General features: G+C 57.6%; 1 protein-coding gene across 1 annotated transcript in view; it reads right to left on the reverse strand.

Moving 5' to 3' along the window:
• Positions 1 to 27589, reverse strand: part of FBN3 (fibrillin 3) — a 53227-nt gene that overhangs the window by 23276 nt on the left and 2362 nt on the right. The window contains exons 6-38 of the mRNA XM_088017627.1: positions 26579 to 26776; positions 26348 to 26473; positions 26088 to 26213; positions 23506 to 23658; positions 23213 to 23395; positions 22743 to 22886; positions 22558 to 22677; positions 22333 to 22458; positions 21169 to 21291; positions 20756 to 21031; positions 20402 to 20455; positions 18838 to 18963; positions 18625 to 18750; positions 17149 to 17268; positions 16883 to 17020; positions 16681 to 16731; positions 16292 to 16417; positions 14511 to 14735; positions 14203 to 14328; positions 13758 to 13940; positions 12595 to 12720; positions 11707 to 11832; positions 11427 to 11549; positions 11158 to 11283; positions 10065 to 10190; positions 8451 to 8573; positions 8136 to 8258; positions 7574 to 7727; positions 7398 to 7522; positions 6506 to 6628; positions 6258 to 6419; positions 5251 to 5319; positions 4181 to 4306 (exon numbers count right to left, since the gene is read on the reverse strand). Coding sequence (XP_087873753.1) covers positions 4181 to 4306; positions 5251 to 5319; positions 6258 to 6419; positions 6506 to 6628; positions 7398 to 7522; positions 7574 to 7727; positions 8136 to 8258; positions 8451 to 8573; positions 10065 to 10190; positions 11158 to 11283; positions 11427 to 11549; positions 11707 to 11832; positions 12595 to 12720; positions 13758 to 13940; positions 14203 to 14328; positions 14511 to 14735; positions 16292 to 16417; positions 16681 to 16731; positions 16883 to 17020; positions 17149 to 17268; positions 18625 to 18750; positions 18838 to 18963; positions 20402 to 20455; positions 20756 to 21031; positions 21169 to 21291; positions 22333 to 22458; positions 22558 to 22677; positions 22743 to 22886; positions 23213 to 23395; positions 23506 to 23658; positions 26088 to 26213; positions 26348 to 26473; positions 26579 to 26776 — 4482 coding nt within the window. The remainder of the gene's footprint in view (positions 1 to 4180; positions 4307 to 5250; positions 5320 to 6257; positions 6420 to 6505; positions 6629 to 7397; positions 7523 to 7573; positions 7728 to 8135; positions 8259 to 8450; positions 8574 to 10064; positions 10191 to 11157; positions 11284 to 11426; positions 11550 to 11706; positions 11833 to 12594; positions 12721 to 13757; positions 13941 to 14202; positions 14329 to 14510; positions 14736 to 16291; positions 16418 to 16680; positions 16732 to 16882; positions 17021 to 17148; positions 17269 to 18624; positions 18751 to 18837; positions 18964 to 20401; positions 20456 to 20755; positions 21032 to 21168; positions 21292 to 22332; positions 22459 to 22557; positions 22678 to 22742; positions 22887 to 23212; positions 23396 to 23505; positions 23659 to 26087; positions 26214 to 26347; positions 26474 to 26578; positions 26777 to 27589) is intronic.

Below are 27589 nucleotides of genomic sequence, written 5' to 3' on the forward strand. Positions count from 1 at the left end.
TAAAGAGCATTCGTAGCTAGTGGGCCATGCAAAAGCGGGCAGCAGAATATTAGAAAGGAATCCACAAAACAAAAACATCAGAGCTAATTAATAAGTGAGGTCAATATAATTGCAGAATATAAGACCAACCCAAAAATATATCAGCTGTACTCCTGTATCCTGTCAGTGAGCAAGCAAAAAGGAAACTTTAAAAAACTCTGCTTATAATAGCGTCCAAAAAATTAAATGCTTAGGAATAAGTTTAACCAAAGAGGTGCAAGAGTTGAATACTGCAAACTACAAAGCATCACCGCAAAAAAATTAAAGACCTACAGCAATGGAAAGACCCTCTGTGTACATGGGTCAGAAGATTTAACACTGGGGCGCCTGGGTGGCTCAGTTGGTTAAGCGACTGCCTTCGGCTCAGGTCATGATCCTGGAGTCCCGGGATCGAGTCCCACATCGGGCTCCCTGCTCAGCAGGGAGTCTGCTTCTCCCTCTGACCCTATTCCCTCTCGTGCTCTCTCTCATTCTCTCTCTCTCTCAAATAAATAAATAAAATCTTTAAAAAAAAAAAAAAGAAGATTTAACACTGTTAGAATGGCAGTAGTCGCCAAAGCAATTTCCAGTTTCAATACAATCCCCGTCAAAATCCCAATGACTTCATTTTGCTGAAATGGAAAAGCTGATCCTAAATTCATATGGAATTGCAGGGGACCCCGCCTACCTAAAGCCACCTTGGAAAAGGAAAAACAAAGCTGGAGGGCTCACCCTCCCCAATTTTGAAACTTGCAATGCTCCAGTAATCAGGACAGTGGGGTTCTAGCAGAAGGCTAGACATATAAATCAATGGAATCGAATTGAGAGTCCAGAAAGAAACTGTATGTCACAAGATTTTCAACAGGGGAGCCAAGACCATTCAATGGGGGAAAGAGCTCTTCAACAAGTGATGTGGGGACAATTGGATATCCACATGCCAAAGAATAAAGTTGGATCCCTCCCTGACAACATATAAAAAAGTTAGCTCACAACAAGGAGGAAACCTAAATGTAAGAGCTAACATGATAAAACTCTTAGAAAAGACGTTGCCTGTATTTGGCAATGGATTCTAGATGACACCAAAGGCACAGTTACGGAAGGAAAAAAAAAAAAAAACAGATAAATTGGGCTTCATCAGAATTAAAGCCTGTTGTGCATCCAAGGAGACCATCAAGAAAGTGGAACCACAACCACAACCACAACTACAAAATGGGAGAAACTATTTGCAAATCATAGATCTGATAAGGGTCTTTGATCCAGAATCACAAAGAGCTCTCACAACTCAACAACAAAAAGACAAACAACCCCATTTAAAAATGGGCAGAAGATATGAACAGACACTACTCCAGAGATATATGAATGACTAACAAGCACATGAAAAGATGCTCATTAGTCATTAGTCATCAGGGAAATGCAGATCAAAACCACAATGAGATGCCACCTCACACCCACTAGACAGTAGAACTTTGAGCAACAGAAGATACCAGTGTTGATGAGGATGTGGAGAAACTGGGGCCCTTGCACATTGTGGGTGAGCACGTAAAACAGAAAACAGTTCGGCAGTTCCTCACACAAAACAGAATAGTCCATAGATTCACCATACAACCCAGCGATTCCAGGAGTGAGACCTACCATTCGACAAGAACCGGCTACAGCTACAGAACTTGCCCAGTGCAAAATGAAGACTGGGGCTTCCTTGTTCAAGCTACATGAAGAATTTCAAGATGGCAACAGCAAAGCATTAGGCCAAGGGTGGGCCCTTTGGAGAGCAGGGTCCTGTGCTACTGCACAAGTTCCATCCCTTGAGTCTGACTGCTGGCAAGGGCTGAAAGGACTGCAGCCCTCAAGCACACTGCTGGTCCTGCAAGGCTGCACATCCAAGGTCAACATTCAGGTTCAAGTCTGCCGGCCCTGTGACCTTTATTTGTTGATGGGACCTTTTTATTAAAGATTTTATTTCTTTATTTGAGAGAGAGAGAGCATGAGTAGGGGGGAGGGGCAGAGGAAAAGGGAGAGGGAGAAGCAGACTCCCCGCTGAGAGCTCAGTGTGGAGCTCGATCCCAGGACCCTGAGATCACAGTCAGAGCCGAAGGCAGATGCTTAACTGACTGAGCCACCCAGGCGCCCCAAGAAGGCCTTTCTCTTTCTCCCTTGATATCCTAAGGGACGGGGAGGTAGAGAGGAATGAAGTATATTTCAAGTATTTGGGTTCTGACTCTCGAAGGTATGACAGCTTCCACCTCCATGTACAATGGCAATCGGTGTCTTGATCTTAGATCTCTCCCTTCCTTCCCCATTTCCTTGAGTTTCTAAACAGCACTGCTCTGAGAAAAAGGTACACATCCTGTCCTTGGATGCTGGTGTCAGCATCTGGCTGCATGTAGGTGTTCAACTAATATTGTTGAAAGGGGGAGAAAGAATGAATTGGTGGATGGATGGATGGATGGATGGATGGATGGATGGATGGATGATGGATGGGTGGGTGGATGGATGGATGGGTGGATGGATGGGTGGATGGATGGATGGATGGATGGGTGGATGGATGGGTGGGTGGATGGATGGATGGGTGGATGGATGGGTGGATGGATGGGTGGATGGATGGGTGGATGGATGGATGGATGGATGGGTGGATGGATGGGTGGATGGATGGATGGGTGGATGGATGGGTGGATGGATGGGTGGATGGATGGATGGATGGATGGATGGATGGGTGGATGGATGGGTGGATGGATGGATGGATGGATGGATGGATGGATGGATGGGTGGATGGATGGGTGGATGGATGGATGGATGGATGGATGGGTGGATGGATGGGTGGATGGATGGATGGATGGATGGATGGATGGGTGGATGGATGGATGGATGGATGGGTGGATGGATGGGTGGATGGATGGATGGATGGATGGGTGGATGGATGGATGGATGGATGGATGGATGGATGGGTGGATGGATGGGTGGATGGATGGGTGGATGGATGGGTGGATGGATGGATGGATGGATGGGTGGATGGATGGATGGATGGATGGGTGGATGGATGGGTGGATGGATGGGTGGATGGGTGGATGGATGGATGGGTGGATGGATGGATGGATGGGTGGATGGATGGGTGGATGGATGGATGGATGGATGGGTGGATGGATGGGTGGATGGATGGATGGATGGATGGACGGATGGATGGATGGATGGATAGATGGATGGATGGATAGAGGGAGGGAGGGAGGGAGGGATGGATGGGTGGGTGGATGGATGGATGGATGGATGACTAGGTGGACGGATGGATAGATAGAGGGATGGATGGATGGATGGATGGACTCACAGACTTGGATACTGCATTGGAAGAGCTCAGACTCAAGGACCAGAATAGCTGGGTTTGGGGCGCCTGGGTGGCTCAGTCGTTAAGCGTCTGCCTTCGGCTCAGGTCGTGGTCCCGGGGTCCTGGGATCGAGCCCCGCACTGGGCTCCCGGCTCCACGGGAAGCCTGCTTCTCCCTCTCCCGCTCCCCCTGCTTGTGTTCCCTCTCTCGCTGTGTCCCTCTCTGTCAAATAAATAAAAATAAAAATAAAATCTTAAAGAATGGCTGGGTTTCCCTCACTTACTAGCTGGTGCCTCTGGACAAGTCACTTAATCTCCCTGAGCCTTAGTTTCTGCATCTGAAAAATGCGATCATAAAAGGAGCATTCCCCTCATGGGGCTGTTGGGCTGAATGAACAGACGACAACGGAAGATGCTCGGTGCGGTGGTGACACACAGTCTCAGACTCCGGGTACCTGCTGGCCATTACTACGATGCACAAAGGAGAGCAGGAAGGAGGCAGGCGAAGTGCTGCTTGAAGGAGCAGTGTAGCTACTCCCTCTGTATCTGTCCCTCCCCACTCCCAGTGCTGGGCCTGGGTCAGCTTTTGTCCCAAGGAGGGAGGGCGTAGGAGCTATAGCAAAGCCAGGCCACTTCTGCAAGCGTCGGAAGTCAGAGGGAGGCAGCAGAGCAGAGGGCAGCCAGAGGGATTCCAAGGAAGCCTTCCCCGCCTTCCGATGCCCACCCCCCCACCCCCACTGGCCGCGAGGAAGGTGAGCTGGCCCCTGGGGGCATTTCAGGCCCCAGCCCCTGAGGAGGGAGGTGCCATTAGGGAGGAAGGCGGGGTGGGGTGGGGAGGGCGCATACTCACCCTCACAAGTGCGGGTGTCCCCCTTGAGGTGGTAGCCAGGGGGGCATGTGCACTGGAAGCTGCCAAACGTGTTGCCACAGTCGCCCCCCTGACACAGCCCAGGCAGCTCCTGGCACTCATCAATGTCTGTCAGGAAGCGAGGAAGCCGTGCTTGGAACTAAGCCTAAGCAGAGGCCTCGGGGGACACCGACACCCTACCTGGGCTTTCCAGGGCCCCACAGGAGAGCCAAGCTGCTTCTTCGAGAATACCTGAGAGCTGCCGGCTATCTGGAGCGTTCAGGCCAGGGCCCTATCTTGGAGGCTGCACCTAGACTCTTTTGGGCCAGTGTCACCCTGAATTCATCCCCTTTCTCTTCATTTCCTAGTCCATCCCCCCTCCCCCCGTCCATCCAAACCATCCACCTATCCGTCTACCCAGCCATCGCATCGCTCGCCCTGGATGGAACTCTCCAATCTCATCATCCCCTGTACATAAAAGGATGGATGGAGGAGGGGCATCTGGCTGGCTCAGCTGGTAGAGCACTGACTCTTGATCTCGGGGACATGAGTTCAAGCCCCACTTTGGGCACAGAGATTACTTAAAAAAAGTGAATAGATATATGGATGGATGGATGGGTCACTGGATAGGGGACTAGGTGGATGGATGGGTGAATTATAAAATAGTGGATGAATAAACCAGTGGGTCAATGACAAGATGAATGAGTGGATGGATGGACGGACGGATGGATGGATGGATGGACAGACGACTGGATGGGGGGATGGGGGTTATGTGTGTGTGGATGGATGGAGGGAAGGAAGGATGGGTGAGTGGCTGGGTGGTTGGATAGAGAGGTGGGTGGGGGATGAATAGATGGATGGGTGGAAGGATGGATCAATAAACCAACAGGTGGAAGAAAAGGTAAATGAAAGAAAAAAACAAAAAATTCACCACACACTAAGAACAGTTTAGTCTCACAGCCTGACCTCAGGGCAGGAGGATGTGGGGCCCCGACAACTGCACTTTGGTGAAGCGGGGGTGAGAGAAAGGTCAGTCAGTGGGTACGTGGCTGGATGGTCGGCCAGGAACTCACCTTCCAGGATGACAGTGATGGGGTTGGGCCGGAAGCCCTCGCCCCCAGGGCACAAGGTTCTGTACTCAGCTGCAAGGGAAACAGGGTCTTCTGAGGGGCTGTGGGGAGAGGCATTTAGGCAAGGGAAGGAGGGGAGGCAGGGGAGCTGAGGTCCCCTACAAAGGGCTCCAGGATGGGCCCTGCATCCCTCTACTATACCAACTATAGCCCCTATATCTCAGCCTCTTGGAGCCAAGAGATCTTGGCCAATCTGGGAGGAGGGGGCAGTGTGCGTGCACAAGTGTGCGTGTGCATATGTGTGTAAACACGTGTTCACATTCAACACGTGAACAGATGGACTGTGTGCTAATAGCTGGGAGTGGAGAGGGGCAATTTCTTCTGACCTAAAACCAGACCAATGTGACTGCAAATTTCCCCCACTGAAAGAAAGACCCTGGACATCACAGACACACACACACACCGGAATATATAGGCAGGTGTGTGAACCTCAGGCCTTTGTACATGCTATTCCCACTGCATCACACACCCTTCCCCCTGCTCTACCTGGAAAACTCCTGCTCATCCTTCCAAACCTCATTTAAGCCCCTTGTCCCGGGAAGGCTTCCCTTACCCTCTTCTTCTCCACTGCCGTCACTGAGCCTCAAACAAACCCTTAGAATCGCTCTACTCCCACAGCCCAGGGACCACTGGTTTATGGGCACGGGGCAGTGTGTAGGGCTGTGGTTCATCCTTCTCTGGGTCCCCAGCCCCTTGCACAGGGCACAGAGGAACTCTCAACGTTTGCTGCCTGACTGAGGAAGCAAGTGAATAGAAACACACAGAGAATTTGCAGACGGGACAGCAGAAAGAGACCTCGAGAGAGGCATAGCTGATGAACTGCCAAGAATGTGCCGTGTGACCCAGGGCAGCTCCTATCCCTCTCTGGTTCTCAGGGTCCCTCCCATAGCAAAGACGACCCCGTGAGTCCTGGGGCGTGCTCGCCTGTGTCTCCCCACCGCGAGACTCACTGGTGTTGGCCATCGGGCACGGTTCACAGGGGTTGCCCCAGGCCCGTCCCAGAGAGCAACAGCAGGATGCGCGGGTGACGCCAACCCCGATCTCCGCAGTGCAGGAAATGCCACCGTCCCCTCGGTCATGCGTGTCCAGGAAGCAGTTCCCAACCCGGGTGTCTGAACAGGTGGAAGAGGGCGGTTAGCAAGTGGTAGGCCCAGCTCACCTGCCACGGGCGCCCCAGCGGGAGTTGAGGCTTACTCACCCACACAGCCCACCCCGCTGGGGTTCAGCTCAAAGTCCTGGGGGCAGCTGCAGAGGTAGCTTCCGGGGGTGTTGATACACAGGCCATTGATGCAGTTCACGGGGTCTGCGCACTCGTTGACATCTGTGGGGTTTGGGGGGGGTGCCATCAGCAGGGAGCCCTCCCTTGACCCCCTTCCCTCCCACCTTCCTCCCGGGAAGCTGAAACCCTCAATGTCGGATGTGGGGCTGTGGGGCGAGGCCATGTCCTCCCCTGGGAAGAAAGCCCGAGGGGACAGCAGCCTTTAGGGGCTGCCCTGCCCAGTCCAACCCCATCTCCTCCCAGCTCTGTTCCACTTGGCACAGAGGTTTGCCCTTTGAAAGTTCCCTGTGTCTTGGCTTCCACAGAGCTGTCGTACAAAGCCGACACTTAGAACATGCTTTCAAACCAGGGGTTGGTAGACTCTTATCTGTGGGCCAAATCCGGCCCCCTGCCTGTTTGTGTGAACAAAGTTTATTGGCACACACCCACGCCCACTCATTTACATACTGCCTGTGTCTGCTTCCAGGCTACAAGGCACCTGAGCAGCTGTGACAGAGACTGCATGGCTGGAAAGCCATACATTTCCTATTTGGTCCCTTACTGGAAGAGTTTGCTGACCCCCATTTTAAGCACATAAAGAGGAGACCATTTTGATGACTGTAGTGGAGGGAGCACACCTTTGTTCGTTCACTGCATTTATTCAGGCGATGATAGATGACAGGTTGATGGGAACAGGGATCAGTGGGGGCGCTGCTAGAGATGGGGGGTCAGACAAGCCCCCCCCAGAACAGGACATTGGAGAAGACGTCTGAGAGCAGGGAGCCGGTGAGCCCGGGGCCCTCCCACACCCACAGCCTGGCTGACCCCCCACCTGTGCAGTTGCCCCCACTGCGGTCCAGCTCGTAGCCCCCACTGCAGACACAGCGGAACATTCCGGGCAGGTTCTCGCAGCTCCCGAACACGCAGAGGTTCCCGAGGACACACTCATCCACATCTGTGGGGACCCCAGGTCAGCCCGCCTCGCCCGGCAGCCTGCTCCTGCTGCATCCCCCAGCCCGGCAGCCCCAGGCCTCACCCCGGCAGGCGCGGTGGTCCTCCGTGGGGCCGAAGCCCATCTCACACTCACAGCGGTACCCGCCGGGGGCATTGAGGCACTGCCCGTTCTCGCAGAGCTCCGCGTCCTCGGCACATTCGTCCCTGTCTGCGGGACCCCGAGAGGCAGAGGGCTGGGGGCCGGTTGGCCAGAACCCATGCAGGGTGGGCAGGTGGCCCCAATCAAACCCTTCGTGGTCACCCAGGGTTCCAGGGACTCAGGGAGACAGGGCACCTGATGACCCGGGCCCCGGGTGGAGGGTCCCGGGAAATAAGCCAGTGTTCCCGCTCCCCACATCCCGAAGGCTCCGTGCATCCAGAGTCCAGGGCAGAAGACCACCCCCAGTGACGCTGGGCCTGGCCTGAGGCCCCGCGGGCTGAAGGCGCATCCTCTCCAGCACCCCAGCGTGTGGTGTGGGTGGTGGATTGGGGTGAGTCGGGAAGCCCACTGACCACTGTGCCCCCCTGGGAATCCAGCCCCCATGGCTGTCCCTCTCGGGCCCCTCCCCGCCCTCACCTTCACAGGAGAAGCCGTCCCCGGTGAAGCCGAGGCGGCAGACGCAGCGGTAGGAGCCGGGAGCGTTCAAACAGTCAGCTCTCGGGCTGCACCGATGCTCTGGGAAGGCACACTCATCCAGGTCTGCACGACACGGAGCCCGGAGCCCCCCCCAAGTGTGTGCATTGGGGGGCTGCAGGGAGGCAGACCCTCCGATCTCAGCCCTGACCGGCCCCCACAGACAACCCTGGGCCCGGCAACCCCTGCCCAGTCCCCCACCTGCCCCCGACCTACCTCCACTGCTCTGCCCAGACCACCTGCCCCCGGGGCACTCACCGTGACATGCGAAGCCATCCCCCACCCAGCCTGGCTGGCACCTGCAGCTGAAACTCCCAGGGACGTTGAGGCAGGAAGCGTGACTGTCACATCTGTGTCCCCCAAGCTCACACTCGTCCACATCTGCGAAGAGAGGAACCGGGTCGCAGGAGGGTCAGGACCGGGAGATAGGGAAGGAGGACACAGCACCCCGCCAAGGCCCGGGCCTAGTAGAGGTAGGGCCTCGGGTGCAGAGCGGGGAGACAGTGCAGCAGCAGGGAAGAAGCAAGGACCCTCCTGGAGGAGGGCTGGCCCAGAAAGCCCCCCTCCCCACTCCAGTAGCTTCCACCTTCACCCAGAGCCCAGGAGAAAAACCCCAAAACCCAAAAGGCATGACTCCCAGCAGCCCTCTGCATTGGTCTGAAATAGCAGCTGGAGAGACTTAGGGTAGACCTTAAGAGTAACCGTCCTAACACAGATGTCCTTGCTCTAAAGCAGGATTTCTTCTAAACCAGAGTTTCCGATCCTCAGCCAAGTCTGAAGTCGGCTTCACCCGTATCATCTCTGCAACCTCGGCAACGTTCATCCACCACCTAGGTGAGCTACTGGTTACTGAACATTTCTTTATGCTCCTCGCACTGTTACTGTTGCAATGTATTTTAAAAGCTTGGGTGGCTCAGTCAGTTGGGCATCTGCCTTTGGCTCGGGTCATGGTCCCGGGGTCCTGGGATCGAGTCCCACATCGGGCTCCCTGCTCAGTGGGGAGTCTGCTTCTCCCTCTCCCTCTGCCCACCCCCTCCTCGTGTTCTTTCTCTCTCTCAAATAAATGAAAATCTTTTAAAAAAATAAATAAAAGCTAATTTTACATCAACAACAGTCTCTAAAGTCATGGGCTTGATGCTGCTTTGTGATGTGGGATTCTAACACACATTCAAATAACTGCATAACTGTATTTTTGTGTCCTCCAAAAACGTATGTTCAAATCCTAATTCCTGGAACCTGTGAACCGGACCTTACTGGGAAATGTAACCAAGTTAGGATGGGGTCATCCTGGACTGGGGTAGCCTTAATCCAATGACTGACATCCTTATAAGAGGGAAACGTGGACCCAGGCAGACAGAACCCACATGAAGACAGACAGAGAGAGTGGAGTGACACATTTATGAGCCAAGAAACATCGAGGACTGGCGGCCACCACCAGAAGGCTGCAGAGGCACGGGACCGATCCCCCCCCTCGGAGCCCCCAGGAAGGAGCCAAGTCTGCCCACATGCTGATTGCAGATTTCTGGCCTCCAGAACCGTTCTTGAGAGAGAATACGCTTCTGTGTGTGTGAGCTACCAGGCTGGGAGGAATTTGTTATGGCAGCCCTAGGCACCTAAACCGCTGACTACGGAACTGCTGAAATGTTTGCCTCCGTATCACTTAAAGTCATCAGGTTGGCTTCTTTGGGGACACTGCCAAGAATACCTGGGGCTACAGAGCTGTGTGCCAAGGGGAGCCCCGGGGGCGCCTGGCGGGGTCTGGTTCCCGCTTTAACACAAGACTCCACCCACGGGAATCTGGAAGAATGAGGTCTGGCTGTGCTCAGCCCCGAGGGGTGGGGCAGACCACAGGACCCCTGACCGCCAGCTCACCGGAACAGCCCGCGGCCCCCTTCCTGATGACGTAACCCGGGCGGCAGTGGCAGACAAAGGAACCTTTTGTGTTCTCGCAGTGCCCATGGAGGCAAATGTAGGGGCTCAGGTCACACTCGTTCACGTCTGTGGGATGACGAGAGAGGAAGCAGGTGAGGGTGGAGGGGGTGCGTGAGTGTGGCTGAGGGCCCTGCCACGTGAGCCCCCCCCCCCCATGCTGAGGCTCTGCTGGCCCATCTCCAGGACCGGGGAGCTCCTTCCGGTTCCACCACTGGGCAACCAGGAGTGTCCTGTCAACATGTGACAGAGCGTGTTCCATGGTACGTATCGGGCATGTGTTCCCAAAAGGACTTTGTGGCTGAATACATTTAGAGCACCCAGAGCTAAGTGAAGCTGGTCAGGTTTTTCTCCTACAGGCCCTGTCCGAGACTTTACGCCAACGTGGATCTGCAGGAAGGGCACGGAGCAGTAAAAGAATTCCGTTTGATTCGATCCGAGGTGCTGCAGTACTCCCTAAGGCTCCCTGCGATCGGGAACCCTAAGCTGCACCGGGCGGGACTTGTCTTCTTTGGGGCGGGGGGGAGTTACACTTCTCCTTGCTGCAACTTCCCCACTCTGGCCCCAGCCCTGCCCCGAGGGGGCAGACACCTGCTCCCCAGGCCACGGGACGCCCCACAGCCAGGACGGGACGGTGACCATGGCCTCAGCAGACTAGGGTCCCTAAGCAGGGCTCAGGGAACAGTTCAGAGCGCCTTTCCCATTTTGCTCACCCTGTTACGCATAAAGCGCCTCGGTGTGCAGGTATCTTAAAATGCAGCCCTGGGAGCGGGGTGTGAAGCTGTGTGCATATCAGGTACACAGGGAGTGGTCGGCGGACGTGCTCAAAGTGCAAGGTTCGGGGTATCTGCTGCTCTGAATCAGACCCCACAGGCCCTGGCGTGTGGCGGTCGGCTGAGGGCGCCAGCGCTGCTGCAAAGCCTGTCCCCCCTCCCCGCATGCGACAGGGAAATGGCCTGGTGTCTGTCTCGCCCGTGTGCTTCCCTGTGCGTGAGCCCAGATGCCGTCTCCTGCACCCCCAGTCCCGGCTCCTCACCAACGCATGTCCTCCCGTCCAGCGTGGCCATGAAACCGTCATAGCATAAGCAGTGGTGGTCCCCTGGCACATTGACGCACTGGCCCCCATCGCAGATGTCCGGGTTCTCCGCACACTCATCCACGTCTGGGGGGGTGGGGGGAGCTGGGCTGTAAGCAGGCAGGGACAGAGGGGGAGCCCCAGGGACCCTGCCACAGGGTCAGTGGGCTGTCCCCGGTCTGGCTGGCTTCACCTGGGCCGGGCTCAGTCAGTTCCCCCATGCCACACACCTGCACACGCCCTCCCGTCGGGCATCAGTGAGTAGCCGCGGCTGCAGCCACAGCGGTAGCTGCCCTCCGTGTTCGTGCAGTGCATGTCACAGCCACCGTTCCCGGCATGGCATTCGTTTATGTCTGCCAGAGGCAGGGCAGAGGTGGAGGGGCAGGGCCAGGGGACAGGGCCAGGCATGGAGCTGACGGGGGACGGGGGAAGGACTGCCGATGGGGCTGGGGCAGCCTGCGGGGGCTGGTCCCCCCCCCCCCGCCGTGGGGCAGGTGGGCGTGGTCTCACCCATGCAGCCCTGGTGGTCAGGCGTGCTCTGGAAGCCAGCGTGGCAGGAGCACTGGAAGGCCCCAATGACGTTGACACAGTGGCCGTGGGGACACAGGCCGTCATTCAGGGAACACTCATCGACATCTGTGGGGGGAACATGTGGCTGGTGGGGGCTGGGTGTGAGCGGATGGCCAAACGGAACCCTTCTACCATCGACGTGTCCCTGAGACACTCACACATGCAAAAACACATCTTTGCATGGACACACTCTTCCTGGACACACACCCACACTCAAATACACACTCACATCCCTTTGCCCACTCACAAGACTCACAAACACACCCAATACGCACACACTCACCCTCGGTAGATGCACATCCACACACAGACTCATGCAGCCATGTGCATGTTCATGTAGGCTCACACACACCCTCACACCCACTCATGTGCAAACACAATCGTCCTCAGTAGACACACAAATTCACACCATGTGCACTCATATGGACTCACAAACACACCTCTCACCTATACTTGCCGTTGTGTCAATACACACCCAGAGGCACACTCACACACACCCACACACAAACACACCCTCGGACTCCTTCACCTGCAAACATCCTCACCCGAGTAAATACACATCCACACTTAGACACACATTCTCTCTCTCGCAAGCTCATGTGGACTCACAAATAAACACCCACTCACACACTCACTCTTGTCTAGGCAGATACACACCTCCACACTGACATACACATGCTCTCCTGTCTCGTGTGTGCAACCTCTCACACACACCGATGTACACTGACACACATGTGCACACTCAGATACACGGTCAGACGTGCACAAACACGCATTCCCACTACTACACTCACGGCACCGATGCACACATATGGGTTGCACGCTCACCCTCACAGGTGGTGCCCTGGGCCGTCCGCGCATGTCCAGGGGGGCACTGACACGTGTAACTCCCCTCCGTGTTGGTGCAGGTACCTCCCCGGCACAGCAGCGGGTCCCGCACACACTCGTCCACGTCTGGGCATGTGGGAGAGAGAGCACTGTGAAGACGCGGGCGGGGCAGGTGTGCCGTGGCTCGTGGAAGCTTCTCCCTGCAGACACTGGCACTGCCCAGGAGAGCCTGGAGGCTTGGGGCTCAGTTGACCCAGCAGAGTTTGAGCTGAGGAGCAGGGACATGTCAGCCCAAGAAGGAAGCTGGAATTCTCAGGAGAGTCAGGGCCACGAGGCTGACACTCCTGGAGTTACTGAAGGAGCCCCTGAGAAGCCACCCTGTAGGACACAGGGGGAAGGCAAGGTCCAGTCTCCAGGCATCAGTGTGGGGAGCAGGCTGTCGCACCACCCTCCTCAACCTCCAGTCTCGTGTACCTCCTTCCACCCCTCTGGCCCACCCCAGGGCCTTTGCACCTGCTGTTCTCCCTTCAGGCTGATCTTCCAGCCCCTCTTCACCACATTTAGTCCCACTCTCTCAGCCACAACGTCAAGCCCGCCCAGAACAGGACATCCCTGGCGACCACACCCCACCCCACCACGTGGCCCTCTCAGGTGCTTCTCACAGTGGCCATTTTGCATGTCTCTGGGAATTCATTTTATTAACAGGTGTCGCCCCATCAGGTCACGAGCTCTAAGAGACTGGCTGTCTGCTACTGACCTCTTGGTGGTTCATAAAACGTTCACTGAATGAATAAAAAAGGGAAGGAAGGAAGGAAAGAAGGAAGGAAGGAAGGGAGCGCCTCTCTCTAGGGCCCTTCTCCTCTTCTCACATGACACCTGCCCTCGGAGAACTCACCCAGATCTCAGTCCCTAGGCCTCAATTCTGCATGACAGACCCGCCGGTCGGCTGCCTTTGGGGAGGCCACTGCGCAGCACCCAGATTCGCTGGGTCTCGGCTGGGTCTCGGCTTCTCCCCACACCTGCCCTCCCCACCTCATCCATCACGGCAATGTCCCCACCATCCCTCCCCTCAGCCCCAACACCGGCCAGGAACCGCCCTGCCCAGGGCCACTCCGCACAACGGCCCCGGGGCCACTCCGCACAATGGCCCCGCGGCCACCTACCCACGCAGTTCTTCATCAGCATGAAGCCACTGTCGTAGCCACGGAAACACTCGCACTCAAAGCTGCCTGGGGTGTTGACACAGGTGCCCTGGCCACAGAGGTCAGGGGAGATGTGGCACTCGTCAATGTCTGCAGAGAGAGGAGCAGGGGACCGGCCTCCACATCTGTAGACAGCCGGAGCTGCTGGAATGAGCCCCGGGGGCGGGGGGGGGGGGCGCACACCAGCCAACGGCAGGGAATTTCCTCCCTGGAGGTCCCCTCTGTGAGCCCCTCCTTTTACAGGGGTCCCTAAGGGCCAGAGAGGGCGGCAACCTGCCCTGGGTCACACTGCTGGCCAGCAGGCAGGACAAGAGGTGCCCAAAGAAGAGGGGTTTTGACTCCACATCTTGCTTCGAAGCCCCCATTCCCGCAGGCGTCCCCCCCAGAGGCCGAGGTGGGCCCGTACCTGTGCAGTTCCTTCCCTGAGCATCCAGGGCGAAGCCCCCTGCGCAGGAGCAGTGGAAGCTGCCCATGGTATTCCTGCAGGTGCCGTGCATGCAGAGGCCGGGGAACGCCTTACACTCATTCACATCTGCGGTCAGGAGCAGAACGTGTGGCCAGTCAAACACCTCCAGTGTCCCTGGGTTTGCTCCCGAGACTTCACGGCTCTCCCTGCGGACACTCCGCGCTCTCCCCAGCGCACTTCCCACCTCCAGGCCTGCGCCTGTGCTGTGCCCTCTCCCCGCCCTGCGGACTCCCAGTGCCCCCACACACCTCTATAGAAGGGCTGGCCTGATAGGAAGTCCCGGCTGGCGAAGCCCGGCCCCCGGGGACACAGGCTGGCAAACGCCGGGGACGCGGGCTCTGGGCACGCCTCGCATGCAGCCCCCCAGGCGGCCCCCACGGAGCAGCAACAGATGTCCATCCGGTACTTGCCAGGCAGGGCGGCCCCACACTCGTCCTCATCCCAACTCAGGAAACACGGCTCCAGGCGCATGTCTACACAGAGGGACAGTCACCTGGTTCCCCCCACCACCACCACACTGCACCAGCTGCCACATGGGCAATTCAGTCTCCCTCAGCAGCATCTGTCTGACACGCCCTCCCCAGTAGGAAGAGTGCACAGGAAGTGACTTCTTCCTGCTGACCCTCGGTGTCATCCAGCGGTGACATTTTAATAGCAATTAACTTGTCCTGCTAAGGGGCTTGCTATGTGCTAGGCGCCGTCCTAAGCTCCTCAACCCATTTAATCTTCAAAATAACACCAAGATGAACCTATCGTGGTCACGTCCATTTTACGGGCAAGAAAACCAAGGCACAGAAGGGTTAGGTGGCTTCCCTGAGGCCACACAGTTAGCAAAAGGCAGAGCCTTGTTCACACCAGGCCATCTGGCTCCAGGGCATGTGCTTAATCTGTAAGACTCCCTCAGAACCACCTGACAGCAGATAAGCCTCCCTCGAGACCAGACACAAGGGTCTAAGACAGGGGCCACTAACTACAGCCCGGGGGTGGCTGCCTGTCTTTATAAGTAAAGTTTCACGGACCCACAGCCACAGCGCCTTGCTTCTGTATTGTCTGCGGCTGTTTTTGTGTTACTCGATAGAGCTCAGTAGCTGCAACAGAGATGTGTGTGGCGCGAAAAGCCAAAAATATTAACCCTGGTCCTTTGCAGAAAAAGTTTGCTGACTGCTGGTCTAGAACAATTTCTCTCTCTTTACAAAAGGAACACACATTTAGGCAGGACGATTTGAAGACGAGACCCTGTTCTAGAACCTCGAGAACCTCTGGGAGCCCTGTGACACACACAAGGATCCTCCCCTGTACCCAGTGCCCTGGTTCAGGCTAATGGTCCCATCTGAGCAGACGGGGCTGCAGTCGGAGCCTCCCGGTTCACCTGGCCCTGAATTCGGCACATGGGGCCTGAGATGCAACGGCTTTTTTCTCTTTACTCGGTTACCTCCTTTCCTTGGTTACATTTTGGAGCCAGGGGTGGGAGACCCACTGCACGCCTAAAACTCGGTTCAGAAAGTAAGCAAAGTTGAAAAGGAACCTACGAGAAGGCTCCTAGCCAACTGCAGGAGGAAACTGGACGGAAGACAGAGCCCCGTCTGCTGCCTAAGATATGCTTTTGGCCAAGAAATGTCTGCTACAAGATGTTGACCAAGAAACCCTCGCCCAGGAGGAAAACATTTCTGATCTCTGAGCCTGAGGGGGAGCCATTCAGGGGAGCGTTTGAGCCCCGGATGCTGAGGGAGATTCTGGGCACGCTAAGGGCGCCTGGTGAGCAGATCCACTCTGAGTCAATACTCTTCGGTAACGAGAAAGAATAAATAAAAGTTGCAGACGCTATTTCACAAGATCTTACCATGTGCCCTGAGCCTTGTTAAAGGGCAGGGAAGTGAAAGGGTGAACCCCCGAAATAAACAAGGCCCTCTTTTGACACATGTCAGCAAGAGATGAGCAGGGAACAGAGGGTCCTGGAGGTCTCCCCAAATCCCTTCTGTCCCCAGGAGGGGTCTCCAGGCACTGGGGTGGGGGCCCCGCACGGACTCACCCACGCACAGCCGGCCCGCGGCAGCCAGCGTCAAGCCGTCAGGGCACACGCAGAGGAAGGAGCCAGCAGTGTTGAAGCACTGCCCATTGGGACAGACCCCGGGGAAGACCTCGCACTCGTTCACATCTGGGCAGGGACAGAAAAAGAGGGGCAAGGGCTGGAGCTGCTTCCCTGGGGGCTCAGGACTCCCAGGTTGTCCTTGGGGAGGTGGGAAGGAACAGAGCCAGCCGCGGGGCCTGGGGAATCTCGGGGGAAGACCTGGGAACCGAGGAGGGAGACTCTCCGTCTCGATCTCAAAAGACTTCAGGAGCCTAGGCATCCCCCACGACGTGCACCTGTCCATGTGCGACCCAGGGGGAGGCGTGAACTACAGAGGGGCAGGGAGTTACCTTCACAGGTGAGCCCCGTCACGCGGGCAAAGCCACGGGCACAGGCAGGGTCTGCGGTTGGGAGAACCAGAGTGGGGACAGGAGTCACTCTCTCCATCCAGAGCCCTGTTCTCTCAATAGGCACCCAGGCAACCACGGTGGCCATGCCTGGGTGGTCCGCAAGAGCTCACGCGGCGCGGGGGGAGGGCTCCCAGGGCATTACCAGGCTCACAGCGTTCGCAGGGGCTCCCCCAGGCAGCGCCCAGGGTAGCACAGCACTCGGACCGCAGGGGGGCTCCGTGCAGGTTCGCTTCACAGCGGCCCTCCTGCACCTTGAGCCAGCAGGTGCCCTTGGTGCTGTCTGTTGGGGGAGGGGGGTGACCCAGTTCACCTGCCAGCCAACCCACAGAGACCCAGCCTTCCCTGGGGTAGGATGCAGGGCTGGGCAGCAGGGTCCCTGCTACTCCATGGGACTCGGGGCCCTCTCACCAAGGCACGTGGTGCCAGAGGGCCCCAGCCGGCTGCCAGGGGCGCATTCGCAGGCATAGGAACCGGCCATGTTCCGGCACGCGCCATTGACACAGGGGTTGGACAGGCACTCGTTGATGTCTGCAAGGACAGCCCCCCACGGGGTCCTGAGCTGTGGGAGGGGGAGCCCCAGCTGACCAGGGTCCCCTCCTCCCCAGTGGCTGCTAGGGTCCAGTGGCATAGAATGCACACCAGGCACACGCATGTCCATGCGTGTCCTTGACTAGACAAGGCACATGCACGCAGGCAGGGAGCCCAGGAATGGAATGTGCAGACACCTACGCACGTGTGCCTGCACTGAGTTGCACTGGACGCCCACGCAAGTGCGCTGACATGCAGGATCCTGTGAGCACACACACGTGACCGATATGGAGGGACAGACACAGTGCGGAACAGCGACCCTCAAGGGGGTCTTAGCACACGAGAGGATGAGAGTGAGAGGCAGGAGGAAAGCCCAGAGAGGACAAGGGTGAATGTGACCAGGGAGCAGGTAGATGCAGGGGCTGAATGGAACGGAGTCTGGGGAGGGACATGTGGGGGACAGAAGTTGCTCAGGAGTCGGGCGAGGTGGGTGCGGTGATGGTGCAGTGGAGAGCTGTGGCTGTCAGGGGAGGAAGAGGAGTCAAAAGGCCCCCAGGGAGAGGTAGAGTCATGCAGAGGGAGCAAGGGGGCGTGAGTGCTGGGGAACAAGTACCTTGCTGCAAAGTGTGTGCATGCTTGAACACGTGTGTGTGCGTGCACAAGGGCACAGCTGTGTGAACACACATCTGAGTGTGTGAGTGTGAGCCTAAGTGTGAAACCATGAGAATGTGGGCACACACATTTCTTTGAGAGTGTGCGTGACTGTGTGGGCATGTCCATGAGTGTGAATGTGGGTATAGTTGTGTTTTGAGTCAGTACCAATACGTGTAACTCAGCGTCTGGTTGTATGCACACACGTGTGATTGTGTGAATGTCTGAATGCATGCATAAGTGTGCGACTGTGTGTGGCTGTGAGTACAAGTGGGTAAAGTGTAGGAATAAGTGGGTGTGTGAATGTGGGTATATGTGCGTTTGAGTGCACACACCCATGCTTGTGTATAACTGTGTGAGACCAAGTGTGAATACGCCTGTGAGTGTGATTGTGTGGATGTGACTGTGAATGAGTAGACATGCATCTTTCCGCATGTGTCTGTGTCTACACACCACACGCAGCCTGGTGCAGGTGTCTGAGTATATACATGCCTGTGGGCACATAGCACATGCAGTGCGTAAGGGGGTGTGTGCGCCTGAGTGCGTGCCTGTGTGCGCACACACAGCATGCATGTGTCTGAGCATGCGTGTGTGTACACAGGATGAAGCATAAGCGCTGGAACGTGTGTGCGCCTGCGTGGGTACACACCACACGGGTGTCTGTGTGCACGCGTGCGCCGCGGGCAGCGCGCTGGGACCCGGTACCTTCACAGGTCTCCGTGTCCTGCCGGAGGCTGAAGCCCTGGGGGCAGGAGCAGCTGTAGCTGCCGGGGCTGTTCCGGCACCAGCCGTTGCCACACAGGAGGCTGTTGCGAGCGCACTCGTCCACGTCTACAAGGCGGGGGTGGGAGAGCGCGGTGAGGGGTGTGCAGTGAGGGCCGCCGGCGCACTTGCCCGCGTCCCGCTGGGCGCGCTCACCCACGCACTCCTGGCCGGCCGCGCCCGCCTCGTAGCCCGGGCTGCAGACGCAGCGGTAGCTGCCCCGCAGGTTCTCACACGCGCCGTGGGTGCAGACGTCGGGGTCCAGGGCGCACTCGTTGATGTCTGCGGGAGGAAGAGGGCAGACCAGCTGCCGGGCTCACAAGTCTCCAGAAGCCACCGCCACCCCTCCCCCAAATGGGGCCAGAGCCGGTCCCCATTTCCCTCTAAACCCGCGGTTTCCCGTCGCTGTGGACCTCTGGGGCCGTGTTTTGCTGTGGGCTCCGTCCTGTGCACTGTAGGACACTGACCAGCCTCCCTGGCCTCTACCCATCCAATGCCAATGGTACCCCTCCCAGTATTTCTCCACACATTGCCAAATGTACGGGGGTGGGGGGGTGGGGCTGTCCTCAGTTTGGAACCCATGGAACGAAAATTTGTACAGCAGCAACATAATAAAAATAAAAGCAATCCTAACAGCTAACATTACAGAGTGCTTACTACTTTGTGCATATGAACTCATCTGACCCTCATAACACCCCCGAAACAGGTCCTATTACTATCCCCACTTCACAGACAAGGAAACCGAAGCAGAGAGGGTGACTAATTTGCCCCAGGTTATTCAATCGGTTGATGGTAGGGCCAGGATTGGAACCCAGGCATCTGGCTCCAGGACCTGTGCCTTTAACTGGATGAGGGCATGGTGGTCCGGACATCTGTCCTCCCCTGATGGCCCAGCAGTCAGTGGGAAATCAATGGTAGCCTAAGTCCTTGTGTGTGTGTGTGTGTGTGTGTGTGTGTGTGTGTGTGTGTGTGTTCAGCCAACAGAGGAGACACACACCTGGGGAATTTCCTTCCCTTGCAAGTTTCAACTCTACAGATCTGGCACTTTGGGCTGAGACCTGCTGGCCACAGGAGATCAGCCAGGGATCCCAGGGTAGGGACTGTCTGGTTGTGGGGGGGACTGGAAGAATCGCAGAGGTTGCGGAATGAGTGGGGCTGAAAACACAGCTCAGGAGGGAAATGAGGCGTGGGAAAAAGCACGGCTTCACACATCCACCATCTCCAGCTCTATGGGTTGAACTGTGTCCTCCCCACATTCATACGTTAAAGTCCTAACCCCCAGGACCTCAGCACCTGGCCTCACGTGGAGATCGGGTCTCTACAGAGGCAATCCCGTGAAAACCAGGTCATAAGGGTAGACTCCCAATCCATTCCAATATGATGGTTGTCTACTTATGAAAGGGGGAAATTTGGACATACATACAGGGAGAGCCCCATGTAAAGATGGAGGCAGAGATTGGGGGGGATACTTCTACAAGCCAAGGAACACCAAAGATTGTCATTGACCACGGGAAACTGGAAGAGAAGCAAGGAGGGGCTCCTCCTGGCTTCAGAAGGAACCAACCCTGCCTACACCTTGATCTCAGACTTTGAGCCTCCAGAGCTGCGGGAGAATACATTTCTGTTGTTAAAGCCCCCAGCCTGTGGTATTTGGCTACAGCAGCCCCAGCAAACTGACACAGTGCCCCCCAGCCCCCTCCTGACCCCCACTGCCACGCACCTCTACCGTCGGTGGTGATGCCCAGACCGCTACTGCACAGAACCTGGAACTCGGCTGGGGGGGGGGGGGGCGGGCAGGGACAGGGAAGAGAGGAGTCAGTGGTCATTGCTGAGCCTCAGCCACTCCCAAGGATGTGGCCCCTTGGTGTTGTGCAAGAGTCTGGGACCAAGATGCCTCCCTCCATGGAGAGAGCAATTTTCTGCAGTCTCTTCTTGGGGAGAGTCACCAGCGGAGAGATGCCCCCCACAAACCCATGGGGGCCAAGACCTCTGTCCCCTCCCACCCCCAGGGTGATGAACTGGAAGGTGTACAGGGACGAAAAAGGCAGGCAGGGTCAGGCAGCAGGATGCTCACCAGAGTCCTTGGCAGGACACGGCTGGCAGGGCTCCCCAAATCCGTGGTCCGGGCTAGCGCAGCAGCACTCGGATTTGGTGACCGCACCAGGGAAGGGGCGGGCGCAGGAGCCCTGCTCCAGGGCTCCATAGCAGGTGCTGTGCACATGGGTGTCCATGCACACGCGGCCATCCGTGCCCACGGCCAGCCCCCCCAGGCAGTGGCAGCGAAAGGAGCCCTCAGTGTTGGTGCAGTGGCCGTTCATGCAGATGCCCGGAGTCTGGCACTCATCGATGTCTGTGGGGGTGGGGGGGGCCATAGGGGCTCTGCAACAGGTCCCAGTGCCCCCCACCTGCTCCTCCCCCAGCCTCTCCCCTCCCTGCCCATCACCATCACTTCCATCCCAGCCCGTCCTATCCAGCCCCTGGCCTCACCCACGCAGTAGCGGCCACTGGGTGCCAGCAGGAAGCCGGATTTGCAGAGACACGTGAAGCTGCCGTCCTCGTTGATGCACACTCCATTGGCGCACATGGTGGTGGTGGCACACTCGTTGTGATCTAGAGACACCCAAGAGGTGGGATCCCATCCCGGCCCTGCCCTGCCTACAGACCAGCCCCTCCTGCTCTTTTACGCAGCGCAGCAGAGTAAGGGCTGAGCGCCCAGGACCCCACCCAGGGGCCGGGGGCCCGACCCGGCAGCATATGGCTTGTCTGTGATTCTGTCTGCCTGGATATCAGTCTGTCTGCTGGGACGTGAGCTCCCCTGGGGCACGACAGGTAAGGGCTCCATAAATATTTGTTCAAAGTTAAATGAATGAGGTGGTGGTTGCACGGCACTGGGCATATATTAAATGCCACTGAAATGTTCGCTTCTAAACGATTAAATTTATCTGGTGTGAGTCTCACCTCACCTCACTTTAAAACAAAGAAAAGGGGAAAACAGCCGACAAGAACATAGTCTAATTGAAAGGAAGTGGCAGGTGCAGAAACAAGTATGAAAGTATCAGTTTTGCACAAAAAGGACTGCACCAGAAAAGGAAAAAGAAATGAATGAATGAAAGATGCACACAAAACTCTGTACATGAATGTCCACGGCAGCATTCTCCGTAATTGCAAAAAGTGGAAACAGCCCAGATGTCCATCCCTGAGGAGTGAAGAAACAAGATGTGGCCCTCCAACCACACAAGGGCACGTCACTTGGCCACCAACAGGGGCGAGGCGCCAACACACGCTGCCCCGTGGAAGACCCGGAACCCCACGGGGAGCCAGAGCCCTGCACACCCCCCCCCCCAAGGTCCCAATCCCATACTCTCAGCTAGACTCGCTGCCACGCAACAGGTCGGAGGACGTGCTTCGGTCCAGGGTCAGACAGCCCTTGCTGGGATTCATGGAATGAACTCCGGAGGGAGGGAATGGAGTGAGTTGGAGCAACAAAGCGCAAGAAGGATCTCGGGCAGGTTGGGTGGGTTCAGAAGGGGGAGCAGCGGCTCCATCTTTGGAAGAGGGTGGGTGATGCAGCAGAGAAGACGGGCAAGGTGGCCCTCATGGGAGCCCCCGGGGCCCCCAGGCCCCCCACCCGCCCGCCCATCCCCAACTCACCCACACAGTTCTTGCCGCCAGGGCCCAGCTCGAAGCCCGCATTGCAGACACACCGGAAGCTGCCCTCCGTGTTGACGCAGCGGCCGTGGTGGCAGAGGCTGCTGCCGACAAGGCACTCGTCCACGTCTGCGGTGGGGGGGGAGGCGGCAGCCGGTCAGACTGGGATTCAGGCCGCAGATGTGGGCCAGGCAGCCCCGGTGTCCCCACTCCGATGGACAGCCATACCCACGCACGCCTGCTTGGCCGGCGTCGCCTGGAAGCCGTCGCGGCACCGGCAGCGGTAGGAGCCGGGGGTGTTGACGCAGTCTCCGTGGTGGCAGGGGCTGCTGGCGCATTCATCCACATCTGCGGGCAGAGGACCCTGAGCCCCCGCCCTGCAGGTAGGCCCCGCCCACCCAGCCCCGACTCACCGATGCACTCCCCTCGAACGTCCTGCGTGTAGCCCGCGTTACACTCGCATTGGTAGCTCGAAGGGGTGGGCAGGCAGCGGCCGTTGAGACACAGATTGGTAAAGTGTCGGCAGATGTCGATGGTCTGGTTCAAGGTGGCTGTGCCTGAGGGCGGGGTCAATAGGTATACCTGAGGGGAGGCCTTGCCTCTGGGCTGGGACTCTCACTCTGAGGCTGGAACCCTGCGCACGTCGGCCTGGCGTGGTGCCCTAACTGCAGACCCGCACACTGGCTGAGACCCCCACCCAAGGCCCAAACCCTGACTTTGAGACCCAGATCCCAAATCTAGCCCCACCCCCAGACCACTGTCAGTACTTTCATCTTTACTGCCCAGGCCAAGACCCCCACTCCCCAAAGCCCTGGTCCTCCCTCTGAGGCCTGGACCCCCTCCCCAAAGTCTTGGATCCCTCCTCCCAAGTCCCAGGCCTCACCAATGTGGGCATTGCCAAGGCCCAGGCTGGGAACACCACGCCCACTGGAACCATGGGGGCTGTGCCGTTCAGGCCCAAGGCCAGGACCCACACCGTTGGACCCAAAGCCAGGGAGACCAGGGAAGGGGCCAGGGTAGGAGGGCAGCAGTGGAAGCCCCTGCACACACAGTCGCTGGAACTCATCTGCAAAGAAGCAGCGTTTGAGGCCAGGCCCTCCGTCATGCCCCAGGGCCCCTCCTCTGCAGGGAGCTCTGGGGGCAGAGGAGGGTGGGGGACAACCTCAGGCCACTCACCAGAGCCCCGCAGAGGACACGGCTCAGGGGCTGGGCCAGCTGCCCAGCACCTGCCCCTGTCACAGCAGCACCGCCTCTGAGTATAATGGCCGGCGAGGTCTCCAGCACAGCGGCCCACGATCAGTACAGAGAAGCAGGTGCCGGCCCGGTGGTCTGCGATGGGGAGGGGACGGATCAGTTACCAGACCTGGGTTCAAATCCCAGCTCCACCAACACTGCCGGCAGGACAGGACTCCTTGCCGCCCTGTGCCTCGGTTTCCCCATCCCTGGAATGGGCGTGCTCAGAGCATTCACTTTCCCTTGGAAGAATGTTGCCGAGATAAAAAAGTGAAGCACCCATATCTGGCACATGGCCGATTCTCACTGAATGAGAATCTTACTATGAAGATTTCCAAATTATCCCAGGGAGATGGATTTGGGCTCATTCCAAGCAAAAGCCTTCCAACACCTATAGCGGACACTGGTAGTAAGCTCCCTGTCTCTCTGGGCATTCAACCACACTGAGGAAGACTCCTTGGTTTGGGGGGCTGCCCTGGTGGGAGGTCAGGCTGGACGCTCAAGCGAGGACACCAGGATCTGTGTCTATGTGCCCCCACCTGCCAGCCCTGGGCATTTGGGGAAATCTGCGATGCTATGAATTCGAGGAGGGGCCCAAGGAGCAGACGGCTGGATTGACGACTGCAGCCCCGGGGGAACTGAGACAGAGGCTCCCCAGCCAGGAGAACCACGGACACCCTTCCCCAACCCACTCTGCTCTGGAGTCTAACAGCTTTATGCAGTGATCAGATTTCTCAGGCTCAAAGAGTGTATTTTTAGCTTAAAAACGCACAAATCTTGGCCTGTGGCCCACAGTGAAACCTCTTCCACCAGCTGGGAGGGCCCCTGACAGCAGCCCCCGCCCTGCCCTGCCCCAGGCTAAGAAAACACGAAAATATTTCTTTTTGAAAGAGAGAGAGAGAGAGAGAGAGAGAGCGTGCGAGACCACCAGCATGCGCACCAGCAGGGGGAGGGGCAGAGGGAGAGAGACAATCCCAATCCACACTCAGCATGGAGCCCACTCGGGGTTTGATCTCACGACCCTGAGACCACCACCCAAGTCGAAAACCCCAAAAGTAGGACGCTCAACCGAGCCACCCAGGCGCCCCAACACACAAACGTTTCTACCTCCCCTGCCCCAACCCATGGGGACCCCCAGGCGCACGTGTGGGAGTTGCGGCTGTGTGTGCCCAGATGAGGGGAGGTCAACAGATTCATTCAGGGTCACACAGCTACTAAGGAGGGAGAGGGAACAGGAACGCAGATACCCGAACCCCAAGGGATCTGACCAAGCAGCTGCCTCTCAAGTAGGGAAGACAGAGACAGAATGTAAGAATTTTAACAAAAATGATGCTGCCTTTTGCTTAGAAAGCACCCGCTGTGACCAGGCCCTGCTACGTGCCCCAGCTGCACTGTTCTCTCGTCTTTGTGAACGGGTGTTGACTATCCGCTACATCCAGCCCCCGGCATATCATTCCAAAATTGTATTTAATCCTCTCCACGACTCCAAGAGGTAGGTATTGCCATGATCCCCATCTTACAGACGAGGAAATTGGGGCACAGAGAGGTTAAGACACTTGGCCAAGGTCACAGAGTTTGTGAGCAGCTCAGGGAGCAGTTGGAACCCAGGACTGCATCCCAAGCCCATGTTCAGGGGCAACCTGACCTTGGTTCAAATCTAGGCTCCACTGTTTCGTAGCCGGGAGGGGACCCTTATTCCAGGGGACTTGCCCAGAGGTATCTTCCATGCTGACCATGACGGCCCCCAGGTGTGGAGGAACAGAAGGTCTAGCGTTGGTCACAGCACACTGGCAGAAGTCCAAACACAATATTCCCAGCCCTGCCTGGTAGAGGCCCAGCCAGAGGGGCCCTGGTGATGCTGGGGAACTGCCAAGCCCCTTCCCTCCTCCCCAAACCAGGACTCTGCCCATCTCCCACCACAAGCGTCCATATTCCTGGCTTGCCCCGTTAGCCACTGGCGATGGCTTAAATCTACTGACGAGTTCATCAAATCAGCAGGACAGGGAATGAGAGCCCAGGGTCCCCTGCCCGCGGGGTGGGGTGTGGGGGATTACAGGAGGGTGGGCATCCAGGGGGAGGCATGGCCCAGAGGACCTCATCCTGGCTGGGGGGTCTGGGTAGGGCATGGGTATAGGCATGTATCTGTTCTGAACTTATTGAATTGCCTCAAGCAAACCTCCCCTCTCTGGGCCTCAGTTTCCCTAGCTCAAAACAGAGGATGTGGGGGGAAGATGGGGTCCCCTAGAAAATGTCTGGAAAGGGCGCCTGGGTGGCTCAGTCAGTTAAGCATCAGGCTCTTGGTTTCAGCTCAGGTCCTGATCTCAGGGTTGTGAGATGGAGCCCCCCCTCAGGCTCACACTCAGGGGGAGTCTGCTTCTCTCCGTCTCCCTCTGCCCCTCCTCCGGCTAGCATGCGCTCTCTCTCAAATAAATAAATAAATCTTAAAAAAAAAAAAGATGGATGAGCAAGGAGCCTGTCTCCTAACCGCCCTCTGTCCCTCCAGCCCCCCTCAGGCCCCAGCTCACCCAGGCAGCGGGAGCCGTCCAGGCTGCTGGCAAACCCAGGGGGACAGGTGCAGACAAAGCTCCCAACGGTGTTGGTGCAGTCGCCCCCAGAGCAGAGGCCCGGCACGCTGAGACACTCGTCCACATCTGTGTAGACCGGATGCCCGGTCAGAAGTGGGTCCGCCACCAGCTCTACCCCTCCTCTTCCTCCTCCTTCCAGGGAGCTTGAGCTGCCCAGAGCACAGAGGAGGTCCCTCCTCGTCAGCCTCCCCGTCACCCACCTTCACACTTGGCACTGTTCTCACTGAGCCGGTGTCCCGTCCGGCAGCGGCACTCGAAGGAGCCCACAGTGTTGATGCAGCCGCCCCCCTGGCACAGGCCTGGGACAGCCTGGCACTCGTCCACATCTGCAAGGGGATGACAGGCCTATCGGAGGGAAGAGCCAAGACCGCAAGGGCTCCCACTCAGCCCTGGCTCCCAGCGCCTTCGTCCCTGCTCGCTGACTCCCTTACCTTGGCAGGCCCCTGTGCGGATATTGGGAATGAAGCCTCGGCGGCAGGGGTGTGGCTGTGCCGGACAGAGCTCGCACGGGAGGCCCCAGGCACGGCCCACAGTAGCACAGCAGAGAGCCTTAGTGCACACGAGGCCCGTGAGCTGGTGCTGGCAGCCCTCAGCGCCCACTTGGCCAAAGCAGGGACCCGTCCGGTAGTCTGGGAGACAGATGGGTTTGGGCAGCTGGCCTCAAGCTGCCTCCCCACCCCAGAGCCTTCTGCTTCTCCATCCCTGCAGCCCACAGCCTCCTTCCCAGCCTCCCTAATACCAACACAGCTGCCTTCACGCTGTTGCCCATCCCTACGGGACAAACTCCCATTCACCCTTCAAAACCCCTTCCTCCCCAAAGCGCTCTCCAACCAGCCTCCAAAAAAGAGGCCAGGACCTCCAAGCTCACAAAGCGCAGGGCACGTGGGGAGAATCCGACCATTCCCCCCAGGCCCACCCTCCCCTCAGGTCTGGGCAGAGACCACAGATACCCAGCAGGAGCGCCTGTCTCTTCCGTGAGCGTGTGTCTGGCCCTGCCAAATCTCCCAGATTCAAGGAGGGACCCAGCATCAGCCCGAAGGCTCTGGACCCACAACACTACACCCCTGAACCCTGACCCCAGCCGAAAGGGGTTTCATCAGTGGCCCCATCTCTGTACACAGGCTCAGATGTGGCTTCCTGGCTCCATCCTCCAGATGGTTCCAGTCAAGGGGCTGGCACTGGACCAAGGGAAGCCCCTCCCAGAAGGAGAAGCCAAAGCCAGCCCCCTAGACCCGTGTGGAGTTGCTGCACAGAAATCCACAGTGGTCCTGCCTCCCCTAAGCCAAAACAACTCCAGGATCTCACCTAATTCACCCAGAATCCCCCTCGCTCCTGCCTCTCTGGGGGCCCTCACCAGCCACCACCCACTCAGGCCTCCCCTCTCTCACCGTCCCCACTGACCCTCCCTCCCCTTCAGCCACCCCGAGCTGTTCCCCTTCGGG

Source organism: Eumetopias jubatus, unplaced genomic scaffold, assembly GCF_037043125.1.
Source record: "Eumetopias jubatus isolate StellerSeaLion01/CBP00866 unplaced genomic scaffold, mEumJub1_p1.0 scaffold_1, whole genome shotgun sequence".
NCBI classification, from domain to species: domain Eukaryota; kingdom Metazoa; phylum Chordata; class Mammalia; order Carnivora; family Otariidae; genus Eumetopias; species Eumetopias jubatus.